At 44.5% G+C, this 21,679-nt stretch overlaps 1 protein-coding gene across 1 annotated transcript in view; it reads left to right on the top strand.

Moving 5' to 3' along the window:
• mfsd9 (major facilitator superfamily domain containing 9) overlaps positions 1-21,331 on the top strand; it is a 56,030-nt gene extending 34,699 nt beyond the window's left edge. Inside the window, exons 5-6 of the mRNA XM_070892099.1 lie at positions 7,260-7,469; positions 20,197-21,331. Of these exons, the coding sequence (XP_070748200.1) occupies positions 7,260-7,469; positions 20,197-21,008 (1,022 nt within the window). The 3' untranslated portion in view covers positions 21,009-21,331. The remainder of the gene's footprint in view (positions 1-7,259; positions 7,470-20,196) is intronic.
• The last annotated feature ends 348 nt before the right edge of the window (positions 21,332-21,679 follow it).

The raw sequence follows: 21,679 nt of genomic DNA, 5'->3' as shown, positions 1-21,679 counted from the left end.
ACAGAGGCCAGAGTGCTACCAACTGAGCCACAGCTAACACTCGCACTGCAGTGAAGAAAAGTGGGATTAATTGTAGTAAATGCAAGCACTCTAATAATGACTCCACAAAGTAAGGGTATAGTACTTGAACTGTAGTGACCTTAGTCCTTTATTGCAGTTCCTAGAGTGCTTGGTTACCTGCAGTGTACAGGTGACCCACAGGTCTCCAGCAGCAGCGCCCTCTGGTGGTACCAGTATAGTGTATACAAGGTGAAGGTACATTCAGTGGTCTAGTGTTACAGTACATACATTAACATGCATACATGACAACACTCCCCCCTAAGCCTTTTCCACGTCCTTATCGCCATGGCATGGGGAGGTGATCAGTAGTGGGCGGTGGAAGGTTGTGGTGAGGGTTGTGTGGGTGCCAGGTGTGGTCCATGTGCTCGTGGCTGTACACATCCATCTCCCTCCCCCCCCCATACATAGACCATGTGGGTGACACTTTTGGAGGATTCCGCAGCGATGGAGCAAGTTCTATGGGTAAGGTACATACATTGTGGAATGGGTAGGTGGTGGCATTTAGTGGTGGGCAGGGCCACAAGTTGGTGTGGCCTCCTTGTCCTCCATTGGTGGTGGAAGTCTGGTCATCCCAGGTTCCACCCTGAAAGCTGGAGGGTACTGGCCTCTTGTTCCCGGTGCTGGCCCTGGTGGCCAGGGGAGGTAGGGCCGATCTGGGGCAGGTTGCCAGTGGTGGTGGCTGTGCTGCCCATTGACCGGTGTCCCGGCAGTGGGTATGCTCCCACTGGGCGTGTGTGAACCCTTCCTGGGGCATCACATTGGTTAAGGAAGCGCAGGCTACATGATCACTGTAGTCGCTGGACCTGGGTGTTTCCCACAGGGTGTTCCCTTTGGCATTGTCATTATACATGTAGAACCCGGCATCATTTTTCATTCTATCATTAGCATACATGATATATTGGCTCCGATTGCTACTAGCTACTTCAACATTGTTATACTTCTTTACTCTTTCACATTTGTCACTTACAAAGGTTACATTTGTCACGTTAGCATTACTGGTATCACTGTTCAACAGTGCTAACTTGTCACTTACATCATCTTTAGAAGCATTCTTTATATTTCTCCCATTAGCATTGCCGGCATCACCATTCAACAGTACATTTATATACCTGCATTCATTCGTTACACTTTTATCTTTAATATCACCAGCATCGCCGTGTCAAGAGTGGAACTGTCCCTTTAATTGTTCTGGGTTGCTGGTCTCCTTTAAGAGGACCTTGCAATCTTTACCCCAATCCAATTCGCCGCTCGGTGACGTGTTGCTCCCTCAACGCTGCCCCTCGTGATCTGGTCGCGGCCATCTTGATTCCAGGTGCTTCGCCTCGTGGTGCGGGCGCCATCTCTCTCTCCACGAGGTAGGCTGCGGTGATCCTTTTCTCCCCAGGTTCTGCCACGGACGCTGGAAATCTACCTTCTGCGCCGATCATCTTCCCTCAGAGTCCTGCCACTGGAGCCCAGAAGGTGAGGTCTGGTCATTCAGGTCGGATCATCTCGTTGAGTTGTGCAGTCTGTGTCATCTTCACGCAGTCGAGTCGGACGGTAGGATTTCTAGGTGCTGCGATGGATCCAAGTTTGGGGCCACGTAGGATGTCGATTGCCGGGGCCCAGGGGTTTCGTCGCTCCGACAGATTTGGCTTGCTTCATCCAACTTCTTCCCAGCAGCGTTGGACAATCACCGGCACGATCCACAGGGGAAGTTTGTGCATCGTGCCACCATGGGATACCTGGACCTTCACGCTGCCAATGACTGGGATGGTGCCTTTTGTGTAAGTGAGCAGCTTTGCCTGGATTGGGGATATTTTGGGTCATTTGGCAGGATTGTCCCAGAGTTTCTCAAAGACCGTCTGATTCATCACCCCTGTGTCGATCTCCATCAGACTGGAACCCCGTTGATTTCTACTTCCATTTTCTCGGTGGAGTAGGTATATATTCCATACTCCTCTTCCAGGGGCTGGAGCCCAGGTGATCGGCCAACTCTTCAGCGACTCGGTGAGTAACATTTTTTCTACGTATTCACTGAAGGTGACCTTTAGTGTTGCAGCCTTTGCAGGTATAGTCTTTGTATTAGCACTTGTGGGCCCTGTGGTTTCCTCCACAGCGCCAGGACGGGGCTAGCCGGTTGGCCCCATGTGGCGGACTCAGGGTTGCGGGACTCGGGGCAGCAGTCTTACCTTTGAAAGTCGCCATTCTGTTCACTGTACTCGTCGGGTTAGAGTCCTGGGTGTGAGTCATCATCCGTTTGGAGTCGCAGACCGAAATCATGAATGCCTGGCTCACTTTGATTGCCTTCTGCAGGGTGACCGTAGTGTCCTCTGAGAGCAGCTTGTGGAGGAGGTCCTCAGTGCTTTGGTGAGGTGGTCGCCAAAATCACACGGTGCAGCCAATCTCCTCAGATCTGCAGCGTATTTAGCAATTTCTTGGCCTTCGAGCCGCCGGTGGGTGTAGAACTGGTGCCTGGCTGTGAGGATGCTCTCTTTAGGTTTAAGTTGTTCTTGTATTAAAGTTACGAGCTCCGCATAGATCTTGGTCGTCGTCTTCGCTGGGGCTAGCAGGTCCCTGACGAGGCCATGGATAGTGGGCCCACAACTGCTGAGCAGGATGGCTGTGCACTTGTCCACCAGCGAGGTCGGTGAGTCCCCAACCAGGTCATTCGCGATGAAAAAGTATTCTAGCCTTTCCACAAAAGCATCCCAATCTTCCCCATCAGCGAATTATTGAAAATTGCTTAGGTTAGACATATGTTGCGTGGAAATTTGTAACCACGTCACCAGTTGTCGTATATGCAAGCACTCTAATAATGACTCCACGAGGTAAGGGTATAGTACTTGAACTGTATTGACCTTAGTCCTTTATTGCAGCTCCTAGAGTGAGGACACCAAGATGTGAGCTCTCTTTTATACTTGGTTACCTGCAGTGTACAGGTGACCCATAGGTTTCCAGCAGCAGCACCCTCTGGTGGTACAGGTATAGTGTATACAGGGCGAAGGTACATTCAGTGGTCTAGTGTTACAGTACATGCATTAACATGCATACATGACATCAACTTCCTCGGCAATGTAACTATAAAAATAGTATTTACAAATAAATCCACATTCCTTTCAGTTCTTCAGAGTATGCTCCAGAGCTCACTGGTTGGGTCATATAGAACTTGGCAGGCAACCTATACCGTGGGTGTATTGTAAATTAATAGTAAAATGATTTCTCAAATGTAGAAATTACAAATGTTTTTATAGGACAGTTTTATAGATGCAAAACAAGATTGAATGTCAACATTATTTTCATGTTTTAACCAAAAAAATCAGACTGTAACTCTCTTTCATTTTGAATTGATTAATGATGCCTATTTTTGGTTCCGTATTGGGAACAATTTTTAAACATCTAAAAATGAATTTACTAAAAATTGAAATGAAAATTTGGCTAATTGGGGCAGCTTAGCATTTTATTTTCTAATACGGGTAATATATCTGAAGTAGAGATGTGACTTACAAAATGGTGGAACCTGTGGACCAAATTTTGTGGTAATTACTGGTTGCTGGGCTTGACAATCCTTTTTCTGTCTGATGTGTTCTTTGTTGTGCAACACCTGCTATTGTATTTTTTTGTTAGTCATATTTCCAAGGGAGTTGATCAATAAGTTTGAGAATTTATAGATTTTTTACAGCATAGAATGAGGTCATTCAGTCCATTGTGCCCGTATCAGCTCACTGAAAGAGCGTATTGTGAAGTTGTAAAAATCAGATATTATTGTCAAGAAAGTCACATCAGCAAAGAGAGTGCACATTTTTTGTCTTGTAAATTATTTTTCAAATAGAGTAATACTTGGCTGAAAGTGCTTTTTAAAGTTCTCATGATAGACTTGTTTGAACAATTAGGAACATAGGAACAGGAGAAGGCCATTCAGTCCTTTGAGCCTTTTCTGCCATTCAATGAGATCATGGCTGATCTGTATCTTAACTCCATCCATCCACCCACCGTGGCTCTATATCCTTTTTATACCCTTGTCAGCTGTGGCTCAGTTGGTAGCATTCATGTTTCTGAGTCAGAAGGTTGTGAGTTCAAGTCCCACTCCAGGACATAAGCACAAAAATCTAGGGTGACACTCCAGGGCAGTACTGAGGGAATGCTGCACAGATAGAGGTTCTGACTTTAGGTGAGACTTTAAACCCTCGGGTGGATGTAAATGATCCCATGGCATTATTTTGAATAAGAGCAGGGGAGCCGGTCCTGGCCAATCCTTATCCCTCAATCAACATAGCTAAAAACAGATTTTCCAGTCATTATCACGTTGCTGTTTGTAGGAGCTTGCTGTATGCATATTGTCTGCCACGTTTCCTACATTACAACAGTGACTACACTTCAAAAGTACATCATTGGCTGTAAAACGTTTGCGATGTCCTGAGCTTGTGAAAGGCACTATACAAATGCAAGTCTTTTTTTCTATTTTGGCTAGCAAAAATCTATCGATCTCCAATTTAAACTTACTAGTTGAGCTAGTATCTAATGCTTTTTGTGGGAGAGAGTTCCACACTTCAATCATCCTTTGCGTGAAAAAGTGATTTTCTCCTCAATGATCTGTCTCTGATTTTAAGGTTATGTCCCCTTGTCCTAGACTCCCCCACCAGCGGAAGAAGTTTCTCTCTATCTACCCTAGCAATTCCTTTCAAAATCCTACAAACTTCAATCAAATGACGCCCTAACCTTCTATATTCCAAGGAATACATGACTAGTTTATGTAATCTCTACTCTTAATCTAACTCTTGGAGCATGGTAACATTTTGGTGAATCTGCACTGCACTCTTTTCAAGGCCAATATATCCTTTCCAAGGTGCGGTGCACAGAACTTTATTCCAGATGTCGTCTAACCAGGACTTTGTATAGCTGTAGCAAAACTTCCTCTCCTCTAAATTCTATCCCGCTAGTTATAAAGGCTAACATTCCATTAGCCTTTTTGATTATTTTTGTACCTGACTACTACATTTTAGTGATCTGTGTACATGGACCCCTAAATCATATTAAACCTCACTTCTTCAAAAAATTCAGTTAGGCTCATTAGACATGACCTACCCTTTACAAATCCATGTTGGCTCTCTCCAATCAGTTCAACTTTCTCTAAGTGTTCAGTCACTCTGTCCTTAATTACAGATTCCAACAACTTCCCCACAACAGATGTTAGACGAACCAAACTAGTATTTTGTGGTTTCTCTCTCTTTCTTAAATAAGGAGTTGCTTTTGCGATGTTCCAATCTAAACGAACAATTCCTGTAATCGATAAAGGTTTGAAAGATTATGGCTGTAGCATCTGCTATTTCCTCACCAATGTCCTTTAAACCCTGGAGTGGAAACCATCAGGTTCCGGGGGATTTCTCAGTCTTTCTTGCCATTATTTTTTCTAATATTGTTTTCTTGCTTACGTTAACTTTAGTGAGTTCCAGTCCTTGACTCATTATTAATTTCCCTGGGATGCCAGGAATATTATCTTCTTCCTTTACTGTGAAGACTGACAAAATAATTATTCAACAACTCTGCCATTTCCTTATTTTCATTTGCAATATTAACCCCATCTGTTTATAAGGGCCCACATTACCCTTGACTACCCTATTTTCTTCAAATATAATTGTAAAAACTTTTGGTGTTAATCTTGATGACCCTTGCAAGTTTATTTTGTATTCCATTTTTTCCACTTTTGCTATCATTTTTGTCTTCCTTTGCAGTTCATTATATCTCTCCCAGTCCCCTTAATTCACACTATCCTTTTCACTTTTACATGATCTTTTCTTTAGTTTTATGTTAGCTCTCACCTCTTTTATTGACCATGGCTGTTTTATTTGGTAAGGAGAGCTCTTTCCCCTTAGGGTTATATACTGGTCCTCATTTATTTTTTGAACATCTCCTACTGTTCATCTATAGTTTTACCCACTAACAGTATTGACCAGTTTGCTGTTGTCAGTCTCTGTCTCATCCCGTTAAAGTTAGCCGTACCAAAATCTAGAATCTTAGTAACTGTGTTAAGTTTCTCCTTTTCAAACCGAACATTGAATTTGATCATATTATGATTACTACTACTACTAGGTAGTCCCTTGTAACAAGGATGACACTCTTCACACCAAGAAAAGATGGGCTGACAGGTGTTACAATGAGTTACATCTTAAAGGGTGGAAGATGCCTGCACGTGGATTATTTTATCGTGTGGTGACCGTTGCACATCAGCCACCACACGGGCTTGACAGAGCTAGGTCTTGGTCCAGTGACGAGGATTGACCAAGGTGACTGGAGACCAAGCTCTGTTGTGCCTCCCCTGAGATAAATGCTCCTTTACTGTTAGATTATTAAGTAAGTCTGGCTCATTACTAAATCCAGTATGATCTACCCACTTGTTGGTTGTAGAACATATTGTTCCAGAAAACTGAATTAATGTCATCAGAACTTATAAAAGTCACAATGACCAACTGTTAGATATGTGAAAGCTAACGAGTAATTTTGAAGAAAATGTTTAAAAAAAGATCTGCCGTTTGGTTCTTCTCAACTTCTTAGACTTTTGCTTTTAATTTTGCTATTTGGGTTCAAACATTTGAAAGGAATGAATGATGAAGGTGATTAGTTGATTACAAGAATATTTCCTGTGTTCTGTGTATTATTATGTGTTGTGCTATTTTATTTGTCTTCTCCCTTTCTGTTCTCAAATCACACTCCAGTTGTGATCAGGGCGAGCGGTGTCCTGTTGTCAGACCTCTGAATGGAAAACTCCTTCACTGCTTTGTATGGTTGGGCCGAAGTACTCGACCTGCCAGCAGTCAGAAAACCTTTCCACCTCCACATTGCCAACAAGTCCAATTCCTTTTATATTATTACTTGGGGATGTGTTGGCCATAGAGGCGCCAATCAAAACCATGTCTTAGATGGTGTGTTCAGCCTCCAAGGACACAGTGCTGCTAATAACAAGGCTGCATCAGCGGTGGCATGGGGAAGTAAACCTGCTTTGGCAGCAGGTAAAAGAAGCAGGGGGTTGAGATTCCCTCTGAATTCCACTCACTGCTTTGCAGTGTTGCTGAGATGAACAGCCTAGTGACGTGCATGATTGAACCTGTATCTCCATCTCGTAAATAGTTGTATAATTGAAATTGTCAAACACAATTGTCTCTTTGTATTATTTAATAATCTTTGTGTCCTCTTTACTTGGTATATTTTTTGTTTACCTCCAGGTATCTTTAAGCATACTCAGTCCATTTCGAAAGCTCTTCTGTCAGACCTGATTCCTGAGCATGAGCGCCCCCAAGTGATGGGAAGGTTTAGTGCAGCTTCTAGTGTGGGATTCATCCTGGGACCTGTACTTAGTGGATATCTTGTTGAGCTGGATGGGGGTTTCTACACAACTTCCTTCATTTGCTGTTTCATTTTCTTTATAAATGCAGGTATGTTTACTCTGTGCAGAATATGGGTAAATTAATTGAGTATATTTCCAATTAAAATATCATTTTTTGCCTCATCTACTATGCAGTTGTTCATGCCAGAAAGATCCCATACAGCATTTCCCCCAAATAGTCAGGTTCAACCAAGTGAACCTCCACAAAAAGGGATAGTGACTGAGAGAATGTCATTGCGATATTGGGTGTGTATCAAGTAGGAACTTTATGCTGTTTGTCCAGAGGACTTGCATCATTTATGTGGGAAGTGAACATCACTTGTGTAGCTACTATAGATGTTAGAGATGCTAGAGACAAAATTCTGGCCCATCCATCAGAACATGGCATTTCCTGCTGTCAGATATTGTCTGGGAGTTGGAAAGTCATGGGTTCCAACCACACTGCACGACTTGAGTGCATAATCATAGGCTGACACTTCAGTGCCCTGAAAGTGACAGTTCTACATAGTCAGAGATGCTGCCTTTTAGATAAGATGTTAACCCGAGGCCGCATCTGCCTATTCAGGTGAACATTAAAGATCCAATGGCCCTATTTGAAGAGGAGCATATGAGTTGTTCCAGTGTCCTAGTTAATACTTATGCCTCAACCACCACCACTAAAATCAGTTTAACTACAGAATCATAGTATAGTACAGCACAGAAGGAGGCAATTCAACTCATTGAGTCTGCGCCGGCTCTTCTGAAGAGCAATCCAGTTTGTCCCACTCCCCTGCTCTTTCCCCATATCCCTGCAATTTTTTTCTCTTTCAAGTATTTATCCAATTTATTTTTTGAAGGTTACTATTAAATCTGTATCCACCACCCGATCAGGCAGTGTATTCTAAATCCTAACCACTCGTTGCATAAAAAAGTTTTTTCTCATATTGCCTGATTCTTTTGCCAATCACCGTAAATGTGTACCCTCTCGTTATCAACCCTTCAACCATTGGGAACAATTTCTTTTTATTTACTCTATCTAAATCCTTCATGATTTTAAACACCTCTATCAAACAACTCTTACCCTTCTCTGCTCCAAGGAGAACAACCCCAGCTTCTCTAGTCTATCCACGTAGCTATATTACCCTCATCCCTCGAACCATTCCAGCGTATCTCTTCTGTACCCTCTCCAAAACCGACATGTCCTTCCTAAAGTGGGGTGCCCAAAATCAGACACAATGTCCCAGCTGGGGCTGAACTAGTGTTTTATATATGTTTAGCGTAACTTCCTGGCCTTTGTACTCTACTCCTCTATTTATAAGGCCCAGGATCCCATGTGCTTTATTAACTGCTTTGTTAATCTATCCTGCCACCGTCAAAGATTTGTGCACAAGCACCCTCGGGTCTCTCTGTTCTTGCACCCATTTATAATTGTACTCCAAGCCATCGTCAACATCTTCACCAAGGCATACAAAAGCATGGGCCACATTACAGCAAAATTCTAAAAGGACAAAGAGAGTTAAAAAGACAAGCCTGAAGGCTCTGTGCCTCAATGCGAGGAGTATTCGTAATAAGGTGGATGAATTAACTGCGCAGGCAGCTATTAACGATTATGATATAATTGCGATTACGGAGACATGGCTCCAGGGTGACCAAGGCTGGGAACTCAACATCCAGGGGTATTCAACATTCAGAAAGGATAGACAGAAAGGAAAAGGAGGTGGGGTAGCATTGCTGGTTAAAGAGGAAATTAACGCAATAGTAAAAAAGGACATTAGCTTAGATGATGTGGAATCTGTATGGGTAGAGCTGCGGAATACCAAAGGGCAGAAAACACTAGTGGGAGTTGTGTACAGACCACCAAACAGTAGTAGTGAGGTTGGGGATGGCATCAAACAAGAAATTAGGGTTGCGTGCAATAAAGGGCGACTTTAATCTACATATAGATTGGGCTAACCAAGCTGGTAGCAATGCAGTGGAGGAGGATTTCCTGTAGTGTATTAGGGATGGCTTTCTAGACCACTATGTCGAGGAACCAACTAGAGAGCTGGTCATCCTAGACTGGGTGTTGTGTAATGAGAGAGGACTAATTAGCAATCTTGTTGTGCGAGGCCCCTTGGGGAAGAGTGACCATAATATGGTAGAATTCTTTATTAAGATGGAGAGCGACAGTGTTAATTCAGAGACTAGGGTCCTGAACTTAAGGAAAGGTAACTTCGACGGTATGAGGCGTGAATTGGCTAGGATAGACTTGCAAATGATACTTAAAGGGTTAACAGTGGATAGGCAATGGCAGACATTTATAGATTACATGGATGAACTTCAACAATTGTACATCCCTGTCTGGAGTAAAAATACAACAGGAAAGGTAGCTCAACTGTGGCTAATGAGGGAAATTAGGGACAGTGTTAAATCCAAGGAAGAGGCATATAAATTGGCCAGAAAAAGTAGCAAACCTGAGGACTGGGAGAAATTTAGAATTCAGCAGAGGAGTGTTGTGTATCTGTAAAGCATGCACTCCCATGTTCCGCTGCCAGGGAGCGCATCCCCTGAAGTCCCAAGGGATCTCAGCATCCCTTGCGAGCACTGTATATAAGCCGGCCCCTAAGGCCTGGCTCCTCACTCTGGAGTGTCTTTATAAAGACTGAGGTCACTGTTACTTTAACCTCCCTGTGTGCAGTCTGATCTGTGTAGGAACATGATAACTGGCGACAAGTATACGAATACAACGCAAAGATGCAGCAAACTGTGGGCATCTTGGAGAAGTTCTCGGAGGGTGAGGACTGGGAAGCCTTTGTCGAATGACTAGACCAGTACTTTGTAGCCAACGAGCTAGACGGAGAAGGAAGCACTGCAAAAAGGAGAGCGGTCCTCCTCACGGTTTGTGGGGCACCGACCTACAGCCTCACGAAGAATCTCCTGGCTCCGGTGAAACCCACAGATAAGTCGTACGAAGAGCTATGTACACTGGTTTGGGAGCATCTTAACCCGAGGGAGAGCGTGCTGATGGCGAGGTATCAGTTCTACACATGCCAGTGATCTGCAGGTCAAGAACTACCAAGCTAAAGCGACTTGCAGGACAATGTAAGTTTGATGGCTACCTGGAGCAGATGCTCAGAGACTTTTTTGTACTGGGCATTGGCCACGAGACCATCCTACGAAAACTTTTGACTGTAGAGACACCGACCCTCAGTAAGGCCATTGCGATAGCACAGGCGTTTATGTCCACCAGTGATAACACCAAACAAATCTCTCAGCACACAAGTGCTAGCAATGTTCATAAATTAACTGGAACTGTGTTTGTGAGCAGAAATGTACAGGGCAGAAACTACGAGTCTGCAACTGCCAGCAGGCCTCAGGTGACCCAGATGACTGAGTCCCCAACAAAGGATGAATGCAAGGCAATTCACACCTTGTTGGCATTGTGGAGGCTTCCATTCAGCCTATTCATGCCGCTTCAAAGGGTATGTTTGCAAGAGCTGTGGAACAATGGGGCATCTCCAACGAGCTTGCAGACGAGCTGCAAGCTCTGCAAAACCTGCTAACCACCACGTGGCAGAGGAAGATCGGTTCATGGTGAATCAAAGCAATTTTGAGCCTCAGAGAGAGGAGGCAGATGCTGAAGTACACTGGGTGCACACATTTTCGATGAAATATCCACCTATAATGCTAAATGTAAAATTGAATGGCTTACCCGTAGCCATGGAACTGGACACTGGCACTAGCCAATCCATCATGAGTAAAAAGATGTTTGAGAGACTGTGGTGCAACAAGGCATTCGGACCAGCCCTGAGCCCCATCCACACGAAACTGAGAACGTACACCAAAGAGTTCATCACTGTCCTGGGCAGTGCCATGGTCAAGGTCACCTACGAGGGCACGGTGCATGAACTGGCACTCTGGATTGTCCTGGGTAATGGCCCCACACTGCTTGGAAGGAGCTGGCTGGGCAAAATCCGCTGGAACTGGGATGACATCCGAGCGCTATCACATGTCGATGAGGCCTCATGTACCCAGTTTCTTAACAAATTTTCTTCCCTTTTTGAGCCATGCATTGGAAACGTTTCTGGGGCGAAGATGCGGATCCACTTGGTCCCAGAGGCATGTCCCATTCACCACAAGGCACGAGCGGTACCTCACATGATGAGAGAAAGAGTGGAAATCGAGCTGGACAGGCTGCAACATGAGGGCATCATCTCCCCAGTGGAATTCAGCAAGTGGGCCAGCCCGATTGTTCCAGTACTCAAAAGTGATGGCACGGTCAGGATTTGCGGCGATTATAAAGTAACTATTAATCGTTTCTCACTACAGGACCAATACCCGCTACCTAAGGCAGACGACCTATTTGCGAAGCTGGCAGAAGGCAAGACGTGCACCAAGCTCAACCTGGCTTCGGCCTACATGACACAGGAGCTGGAGAAGTCTTCGAAGGGCCTCACCTGCATCAACACGCACAAGGGACTGTTCATCTAAAACAGATGCCCGTTTGGAATTCGGTCGGCTGCAGCAATCTTCCAGAGAAACATGGAGAGCCTACTCAAGTCGGTACCACGCACAGTGGTTTTTCAGGACGACATATTGGTCACGAGTCGGGACACCGTCGAGCACCTACAAAACCTGGAGGAGGTCCTCCAGCGACTGGATTGCGTAGGGCTGCGGCGGAAGAGGTCGAAATGCGTCTTCATGGCAACAGAAGTGGAGTTTTTGGGGAGAAAGATCGCGGCGGACGGCATTCGGCCCACAGACACCAAGACAGAGGCTATCGGGAACGTGCCCAGGCCACAGAACGTCACGGAGCTGCGGTCGTTCCTGGGACTCCTCAACTATTTTGGTAACTTCCTACTGGGGTTAAGCACCCTCTTAGAGCCCCTACATGTGTTATTGCGCAAAGGTGAGAACTGGGTATAGGGAAAAAACTAAGTAATTGCTTTTGAGAAAGCCAGAAACATTTTATGCTCCAACAAGCTGCTTGTATTGTATAACCCGTGTAAAAGACTTGTGCTAGTATGTGATGCGTCGTCGTACGGAGTCGGGTGTGTATTACAACAAGCTAACGTTGCGGGGAAGTTGCAACCTGTCGCCTATGCCTCCAGGAGCTTGTCTAAGGCCGAGAGGGCCTACAACATGATTGAGAAAGAGGCATTAGCGTGTGTGTTCGGGGTAAAGAAAATGCATCAGTACCTGTTTGGCCTCAAATTTGAGCTGGAAACCGATCATAAGCCCCTCATACCCCTGTTCGCTGAAAACAAGGGGATAAATACTAATGCCTTGGCCCACATACAAAGGTGGGCACTCGCGCTATCAGCGTATAACTGTACCATCCGGCACAGGCCAGGCACCGAGAACTGTGCGGATGCTCTCAGTCGGCTACCATTGCCCATCACGGGGGTGGAAATGGCACAGCCTGCAAACTTGTTCATGGTGGCGCAGCCTGCGGACTTGTTGATGGTTTTGGAAGGATTTAAAAATGATAAATCACCTGTCACGGACCGCCAGATTAGGAATTCGACCAGCCAAGGTCCTCTGCTGTCCCTAGTAAAAAATTGTTTACTGCATGGGAGCTGGGCCAGGATCCCCATTGAAATGCAAGAGCTAATCAAGCTGTTCCAGCGGCGAAAGGACGAGCTGTCCATTCTGGCAGACTGCCTGTTGTGGGGTAACCGCGTAGTACTGCCCAAAAAGGGCAGGGAGACGTTCATCTCGGATCTCCACAGCACACACCCAGGTATAGTAATGATGAAAGCGATAGCCAGATCCCACGTGTGGTGGCCCTGTATCTACTCAGTATGGCAATGCAGCGTGTGTGCTCAGTTATGCAGCGTGTGTGCTCAGTTGAGCAACGTGCCCAGAGAGCCACCACTTAGTTTGTGGTCCTGGCCCTCCAGACCATGGTCGAGGATCCATGTCGACTATGTGGACCTGGTTCTCGGTAAAATGTTCCTGGTGGTGGTGGTGGATGCTTTTTCAAAATGGATTGAATGTGAAATAATGTTGGGAAGCACTGCCACCGCCACCATTGAAAGCCTGAGGCCTGCCTGACATACTGGTCAGTGACAACGGGCCATGTTTCACCAGTGCCGAATTTAAAGAATCCATGACCTGCACTGGGATCAATCATGTCACCTCGGCCCCGTTTAAACCAGCCTCCAATGGGCAGGCAGAGCGGTCAGTACAAACAATCAAACAGAGCCTTAAATGAGTCACAGAAGGCTCATTCCAAACCCGCCTGTCCCGAGTACTGCTCAGCTACCGCACGAGACCCCACTCACTCACAGGGGTGCCCCCGTCTGAGCTATATTCATGGAAAAGACACTTAAAACCAGACTCTCGCTGGTTCACCCCAACCTGCATGATCAGGTCGAGAGCAGGCGGCAGCAACAAAATGTAAACGATGGTCACGCCAATGTGTCATGGGAAATTGATCTGAATGACCCTGTGTATGTGCTTATCTATGGATATGGTCCCAAGTGGATTGCGGGCACGATGATAGCTAAAGAAGGGAGTAGAGTGTTTGTAGTCAAACTAGACAATGGACAAATTTGCAGAAAGCACCTGGACCAAACGAGGCTGTGGGTCACAGACTGCCCTGAACAACCCACAGAAGACACTACCTTTGTCGAGCCCACAACACACACCCAAAGGATCAACGACACCACCCCGGACCAGGAAATTGAACCCATCACGCCCAACAGCCCAGCCAGGCCAGGCTCACCCAGCAGCCCTGCAGGGCCAACAACACGCCAGCCCAGCGAGGGCACAGCCAACACACCAGAACAAACATTTGTACCGAGGCGGTCCACCAGGGAAAGAAAGGCTCCCGACCGCCTCACCTTGTAAATAGTTTTCACTTTGACTTTGGGGGGGGGGGAGTGATGGTGTGTATCTGTAAAGCATGCACTCCCATGTTCCACCACCAGGGATCCCAGCATCCCTTGGGAGCACTGTCTATAAGCCGGCCCCTAATGCCTGTTCCTCACTCTGGAGTGTCTTAATAAATACCGAGATCACTGTTACTTTAACCTCCCTATGTGCAGTCTCATCTGTGTTAGGAACACAGTAAGGAGGACAAAGGGTCTAATTAGGAGGGGGAAACTAGAGTATGAGAGGAAGCTTGCAGGGGAACATAAAAACTGACTGCAAAGGCTTCCATAGATATGTGAAGAGAAAATGATTAGTGAAGACCAACGTAGCTCCCTTGCAGTCATATTCAGGTGAATTTATAATGGGGAACAAAGAAATGGCAGACCAATTGAACAAATACTTTGGATCTGTCTTCATTAAGGAAATACTAGGGGTTCGAGGGTCTAGCGAAAAGGAGGAACTGAAGGAAATCCTTATTAGTCTGGAAATTGTGTTCGGGAAATTGATGGGATTGAGGGCCGATAAATCCCAGGGCCTGATGGGCTGCATCCCAGAGTACTTAAGGAAGTGGCCCTAGAAATAGTGGATGCATTGGTGATCATTTTCCAACATTCTATTGACTCTGGATCAGTTCCTATGGATTGAAGGGTAGCGAATGTAACACCATTTTAAAAAAAAGAAGTGAGAGAGAAAACACGGAATTATAGACCAGTTAGCCTGATATCGGTGGTGGGGAAAATGTTGGAATCAATTATTAAAGATGAAATAGCAGCGCATTTGTAAAGCAGTGACAGAATCGGTCCAAGTCCGCATGGATTTATGAAAGGGAAATCATGCTTGACAAATCTTCGAGAATTTTTTGAGCATGTAACTAGTAGAGTGGACAGGGGAGAACCAGTGGATGTGGTGTATCTGGACTTTCAAAAGGCTTTTGACAAGGTTCCACACAAGAGATCAGTGTGCAAAATTAAAGCACATGGTATGGGGGTAATGTATTGACGTGGATAGAGAACTGGTTGGCAGACAGGAAGCAGAGAGTCGGAATAAACGGGTCCTTTTCAGAATGGCAGGCAGTGACCAGTGGGGTGCCGTAGGGTTCAGCACTGGGACCCCAGCTATTTACAATATACATCAATGATTTTAGATGAAGGAATTGAATGTAATATCTCCAAGTTTCCAGATGACACTCAGCTGGGTGGCGGTGTGAGCTGTGAGGAGGATGCTAAGAGGCTGCAGGGTGACTTGGACAGGTTAGGTGAGTGGGCAAATGCATGGCAGATGCAGTATAATGTGGATAAATGTGAGATTATCCACTTTGGTGGCAAAAACAGGAAGACAGAATATTATCTGAATGGTGACAGATTAGGAAAAGGGGAGATGCAACGAGATCAGGGTGTCATGGTACATCTGTCATTGAAGGTTGGCATGCAGGTACAGCAGGCGGTGAAGAAGGCAAATTGGCATGTTGGCCTTCATAGCTTCGCGATTTGAGTATAGGAGCAGGGAGGTCTTACTGCAGTTGTATAGAGCCTTGGTGAGGCCACACATGGAATATTGTGTTGAGTTTTGGTCTCCTAATCTGAGGAAGGACCTTCTTGCTATTGAGGGAGTACAGCGAAGGTTCACCAGACTGATTCCCGGGATGGCAGGACTGACATATGAGGAAAGACTGGATCAACTGGGCTTGTATCCACTGGAGTTTAGAAGAATGAGAGGATCTCATAGAAACATATAAAATTCTGACGGGATTGGACAGGTTAAGAGGCAGGAAGAATGTCCCCATTGCTGGGGAGTTCCAGAACCAGGGGTCACAGTCTAAGGATAAGGGGTAAGCTATTTAGGACTGAGATGAGGAGAAACTTCTTCACTTAGAGAGTGGTTAACCTGTGGAATTCCGTACCGCAGAGAGTTGTTGAGGCCAGTTCATTAGATATAATTAAGAGGGAATTAGATATGGCCCTCACGGCCAAAGGGATCAAGGGGTATGGAGAGAAAGCAGGAAAGGGGTACTGAGGTTGAATGATCAGCCATGATCTTTTTGAATGGCGGTGCAGGCTTGAAGGGCCGAATGGCCTGCTTCCTGCACCTAATTTCTATGTTTCTAACAACAGTGACTACCCTTGAAAAGTAATGAATTGGCTGCAAAGCACTATGCAATGTACTGAGCAGCTTTTTGAATGCAAGTTTGTTTATTCTTGTATAAACTGAGCACTATGCGTCCCAGGTGGCTCTGATGCATACATGTTATTGAATTGTCAGCATTTTCTTGAAGATGATACATTCCATAACTAAAGATGATATTCTAACCTGCAAGTGACAATGTCATGAGCCGGTTAAGTCTTACTTTAAGTGAGATAAACTGCGTATCCCACTTTTCAAAGCACAAGTAAAGGTGTTGACAAACTATTTTCAAATGTCTAAATGTAGCTACTTCAAAGTGAGTTCAGCTACTCTGCATTGTGATTTAATGAGGATTGCAGAATATTGTATAAATCAGGCTGTCTCATACGCTTTAGAATTAAGATTCTCACCAAGCAATTTTCAACATGTAAAGGAGACAAGTGAATAGAACCAGAAATGTATACAGCACATAAAGAGGCCATTTTGTCCATCGTGTCTGAAATAATCTAAACTAATCCCACTGCTTCTGCTACATCCCCATACATCTGTGATTTATTCTGCTTCAAATGTTTATCTATGCTTACCTTAATTAATTTACATGTTACAACAACACTCTGCATAAAGAAACTTCTCCTCAGCTCTCTCATTCTTTTAGTGACAATTTTAAATTCATGACCCCTCACCAGACTCCTCATTATTTGCAGCCATTTTTTCTTATTCCCTTTTATTCCTTCTAATCTTCCTTTTCATCGTGCCATTGCACTTTCTATATTCCTCATGATTTAAAAAGACATTTTTAGCCCTAATTTTACCAATTAATTTTATCTCTTAAGTTTCAGTTTAATTATAATCTCATTTATCCATGGAAGTCTGTATTCCTGTTTCACCTTGTGGGAATATATTTATTTTGTACCTGTACTGTATCTCATATATTTGAAAATGTCCCACTGTTGATCTGTCATCTTGTTTGCTATTACTTTCCGCCCAAATAACTTGGGCCATTTTCCCTTTTATCTCAGTGAACTTTCTTTTCTCAGGCCAACACCCTTATCTTTAACTCATTATACTTTTCAAATGTTTTATTTTGTGTGGTTGGTAATGCCCAATTGTTCTCCTACTCTCACATCCCACTTCATTTCTCTCAGCTAATTCCAGCAATGCTTCTTTTTTCCTGGTCCAGAAACATATTGATCCAAGAAGCCGTCTTCAATGGATTCTAAAAGTTGTTGTCCAGCTTAACATATGCATTATCTTTAGAATCATAGAAATTTACAGCACAGAAGGAGGCCATTTTGGCCCATTGTGTCCGCACCGGTCGAAAGAGCTATCCAGCCTAATTTCATTTTCCAGCTCTTGGTCCGTAGCTTTGTAGGTTACGGCGCTTCAAGTGCACATTCAAGTACATTTTAAATGTGAGGAGGATTTCTATCTCTACCACCCTTTCCGACAGTGAGTTCTAGATCCCTACTACTCTTTGGGCAAAAAATATTCTCCTCAACTCCTCTCTAATCTTTCTACCAATTAGTTTAAATCTATGCCCCTCGTTATTGACCTCTCTGCTAAGGGGTTTCCTATCCACTCTATCTAGGCCCTTCATAATTGCATACACCTCAATTAAGTCTCCCCTCCTTTGTTCCAAAGAAAGAAACCCCAGCCTATCCAATCTTTCCTCATAGCTAAAATTCTCCAGTCCTGGCAATGTCCTCGTAAATTTCCTCCATATCCTCTCTTGTACAATCAGATCTTTCCTATAGTGTGGTGACCAGAACTGTACGCAGTACTCTAGCTGTGACCTAATTAGTGTTTTATACATTTCTAGCATAACTGTTCATATTCTATGCCTCAGCTAATAAAGGAAAGTATCCTGTATGCCTTCTAAACCACCTTATCTACCTGTCCTGCTACCATCAGTGCTATTCACGACATCCTCAGCATCGCGGATGCTCCAGAGTGAATCCATGCGCAGCTCCAGTGCCGCAATGCGGTCTGTCAGGAGCTGCAGCAGGATACACTTCCTGCACATGTAGTCGTCAGGGACACTGGAAGCGTCCCTGAGTTCCCACATAGCACAGGAGGAGCATGACACATGTCCGAGCTTTCCTGCCATGACTTAACCCTTAGATTAACTTAATTTAATTTGGCAACAATGATAAAGGTTACCTACTTATAATGGAAAAGAAAAAGAAGATCCTGTATGTTCCTTGAAATCCAGGTGGCTCGAGATTTGGGAGTCTCGCCCCTTTATGGTTGTTCTGGACCCTCACTATCTCCTCCTTAATTGCCTCCCACTGCTCTGAAACTGATTTACCTTCAAGTAGTTGTTTCCCGTCCACTTTTGCTAATTCACATCTCAGCTCAGTAAAATTAGCTTTTCCCGAATCGGAACTTTTACACCTGGTCTATTTTCTTTCCCATAACTATAATCTAACTGAATTATGATCACTACCACCAAAATGCCCTCTCACTGATACCCCTTCCACCTGCCCAGCTTCATTCCCTAAAACTAAGTCCAGACGGCCCCCTCTGTTACGTACTGGCTAAAAAAACTTCCCCTGAATGCATTTTAAGAATTCTGCGCCCTCTATTCCTTTACATTAATTCTATCCTAGTTAATATTAGGGTAGTTGAAGTCTCCTACTATTACGGCCCTATTGTTTATGCAATCTATTTGGGGATAATTATCATCATCCAGTATTATTGCCCTGTTATTCTTACATATTTCACTGAACTTTCTTACAAATCTCCCTCTACTTCAGGCCCATTATTTTGGTGGCCGGTAATGTACACGAAGAATTGTACCATTTCCCTACCTATTAATTTTTTTCAAATGGATCTGTCTTAACACAACCCCCAGAATATCCTTTCATTCTAGCCCTGTGAAAGAATTCTTTATTAATTCTGCAACGCTTTCATTTTTTTCTCCTTGCTAGTGCTTTCAGGATTGACTTAGGCCCCATCTCAGGTGAAGCCCATCAATCCTGCAGTCTCGTAGGCCACACCTGTAGACCTCTTTCTTTAGCTCACCGAATATGATTCATAACTCTGCAAAAAAAAGTTCTTACTAAACAGTAAGGCTCTCGGGTTATGGACATGTTTTCACTTTTGAAGGAGTTCAGTACATTCTGTTATTTGTATTGATTCAGGTCCATGTCCCAGCGAATAGTATTTCACGTCTGCAAACTATGCTCCTAATCGGTCTGGAATTACTGAAAATGGTAAATTATTTGCTAATGTTGATAACAAACAGAATGCACTTTCCGTTTTATAGTAGCCACTAAGAATTCTTAAAAGAGAAGAAAATACTAGACTTGAACCCAACAAACAATCAATACATCTTTTTATATGAATACTCTATCTCTCAGCCTCCTACATCGACCCCCAGAAAGTTATTTCTCGCTACCTACTCAAAATTAGGGTCTGGATAACCATAACATTCTCAAGCCAAATGTTGACAAACTGGAGCCATCCTCGGCTCCCACAACCACTTGCTTTGACGCCATCAATCTCCACCTCAAGTAAAGCCCAAAGGTGCAGAACCTTTGTGTACTACTTGACTTCAAGCCCACCTTCCACCTCTACAACCAATCTGTTATCAAAACTGCATTCCTTTAACCTCTGAAACATTGCCTGCCTTCACCTGCTCCTCCTGCTACGTCTATTCCTTGTCCACCACCCTCTACTGTGCTCTCGGCCATCTCGCTGCATGTGAAGAGTGCTATAGATATATAAATTGTTGTTGTATTTAAATACCAATATCAGAGATTGTATTGCATTGCTGTGGTGTAGATTTTCTATTTAACTATACTTTACTGTTATAGGCGTTGTCTGGTGGTTGCCTTATAAAAAATGGTTATACGTTCCAACAAAAGAACTGCACTTAAGAGAAATGAATTATGAGATCAAGTGCACTACTTTATGGAAAGAAGAAATTAGGAATAGAATTACTGACCCGCTGGTCACAGCAACCAATGGAGTGGTGAGACCCAAAACATCTAATCCTCTCTGGAATCAGTGTATGTCAGTGGGACAAAAGATAAAAGGACTGGTTTGTTCTAACCTGTGGGATGTCTTCCTGGTAAGGTTTCTGATGGCCCTAGCTAACCTCCTGTATTACAGCAATTTTGTTTTAGCCGTTGAAGAAAGATTTAGTGTCACACCAAGACTAATAGGATATCTCATCAGTTACGGTGGAATAATTGGAGCTCTATCAGGTTTTATAGCTGGCTCTGTCACCAGATTATACAACAACAAAATCTTACTACTGTTGTTACATTCAAGCATCCTCACATGCTGCATGATGGCGATGTACTCTGTTGCAACATCCATACAGGTAGTTGTATTGTGCTCAACTGTTTTGGGGTTTTCAACCACTATTGGCCGCATGTGCATCACTGACATGGAACTGAGCCGAGGTGGGAGGCAGACTAGAGGTACGCTGATAGGAGCTGGTCAATCAGTGACGGCTGTTGCACGTATACTTGCCCCTCTGCTTTCTGGGATTGTTCAGGAGTTCAGCGTGTGCGGTCCGCCAAGACTTGGAGCTGCCTTAGCTTTACTGGCTATCTTCGTTATGACTTCTCTTCATTCAAAACTCAACAAAATCACAGAGGCTAAAGTCAAGTTACATTAAGGAATTGCAGAAAGTAGTGTAAAGTAAAGTGACCTGTTTGAAGGAGAATGTGGCCAAAAGTGTAATAATGTGTCACTAATTTCTTTTACTGGTTCATGTTTTCTATTCCTTACCAATTTTCTCCCCACACTCCCTCCTCTCTTTGAAGCACTGACTCTGTTGAACTACAGTTCCCCTGGTGCTGGTTACCCTCTTGTACCCTTTATGTCAGAGTCTTGATGGCGAATGTCAGCAGGCTATGCACTCATGATGGCAAAGGCAGCTCATCCCAATCCTGCCCTCACCCACCATCCACAGAGACACATTTCCAATGGGCTTTACTGGATAGCAATCAGAAGTGGAAACACTTGCTGATTTTCCCTTCCCTAAGCCAAATGTCCTGAGGCTAGTTTTGGGGGGGGTACATTGCCCTACACCGGTTTCGAGTCTCAGAGCTTAAGCGAGGACTGGAGGCACTGAGGAGCATCCGAGAGAACGAGAGGTACGTGGATAGCTCGTTTCAGGCGTTGGTCACCCCACAGATTAAAAGGGTACAGGAGGATAGGGAATGGGCGACCATCGCACACAAGAGTATGGCAAGGCAGGTAGTGCAGGAATCCCCCGAGGCTATCCCGCTCTCCAACCGGTACTCTATTCTGACTACTGGCGAGGGGGTGATGTCTCTGGGGAGT

The sequence above is a fragment of the Pristiophorus japonicus genome, chromosome 10, assembly GCF_044704955.1.
Source record: "Pristiophorus japonicus isolate sPriJap1 chromosome 10, sPriJap1.hap1, whole genome shotgun sequence".
NCBI classification, from domain to species: Eukaryota; Metazoa; Chordata; class Chondrichthyes; family Pristiophoridae; genus Pristiophorus; species Pristiophorus japonicus.
The sequence above is the reverse complement of the archived record's forward strand: the minus strand, read 5'-3'. Positions and strand labels throughout refer to the sequence as shown.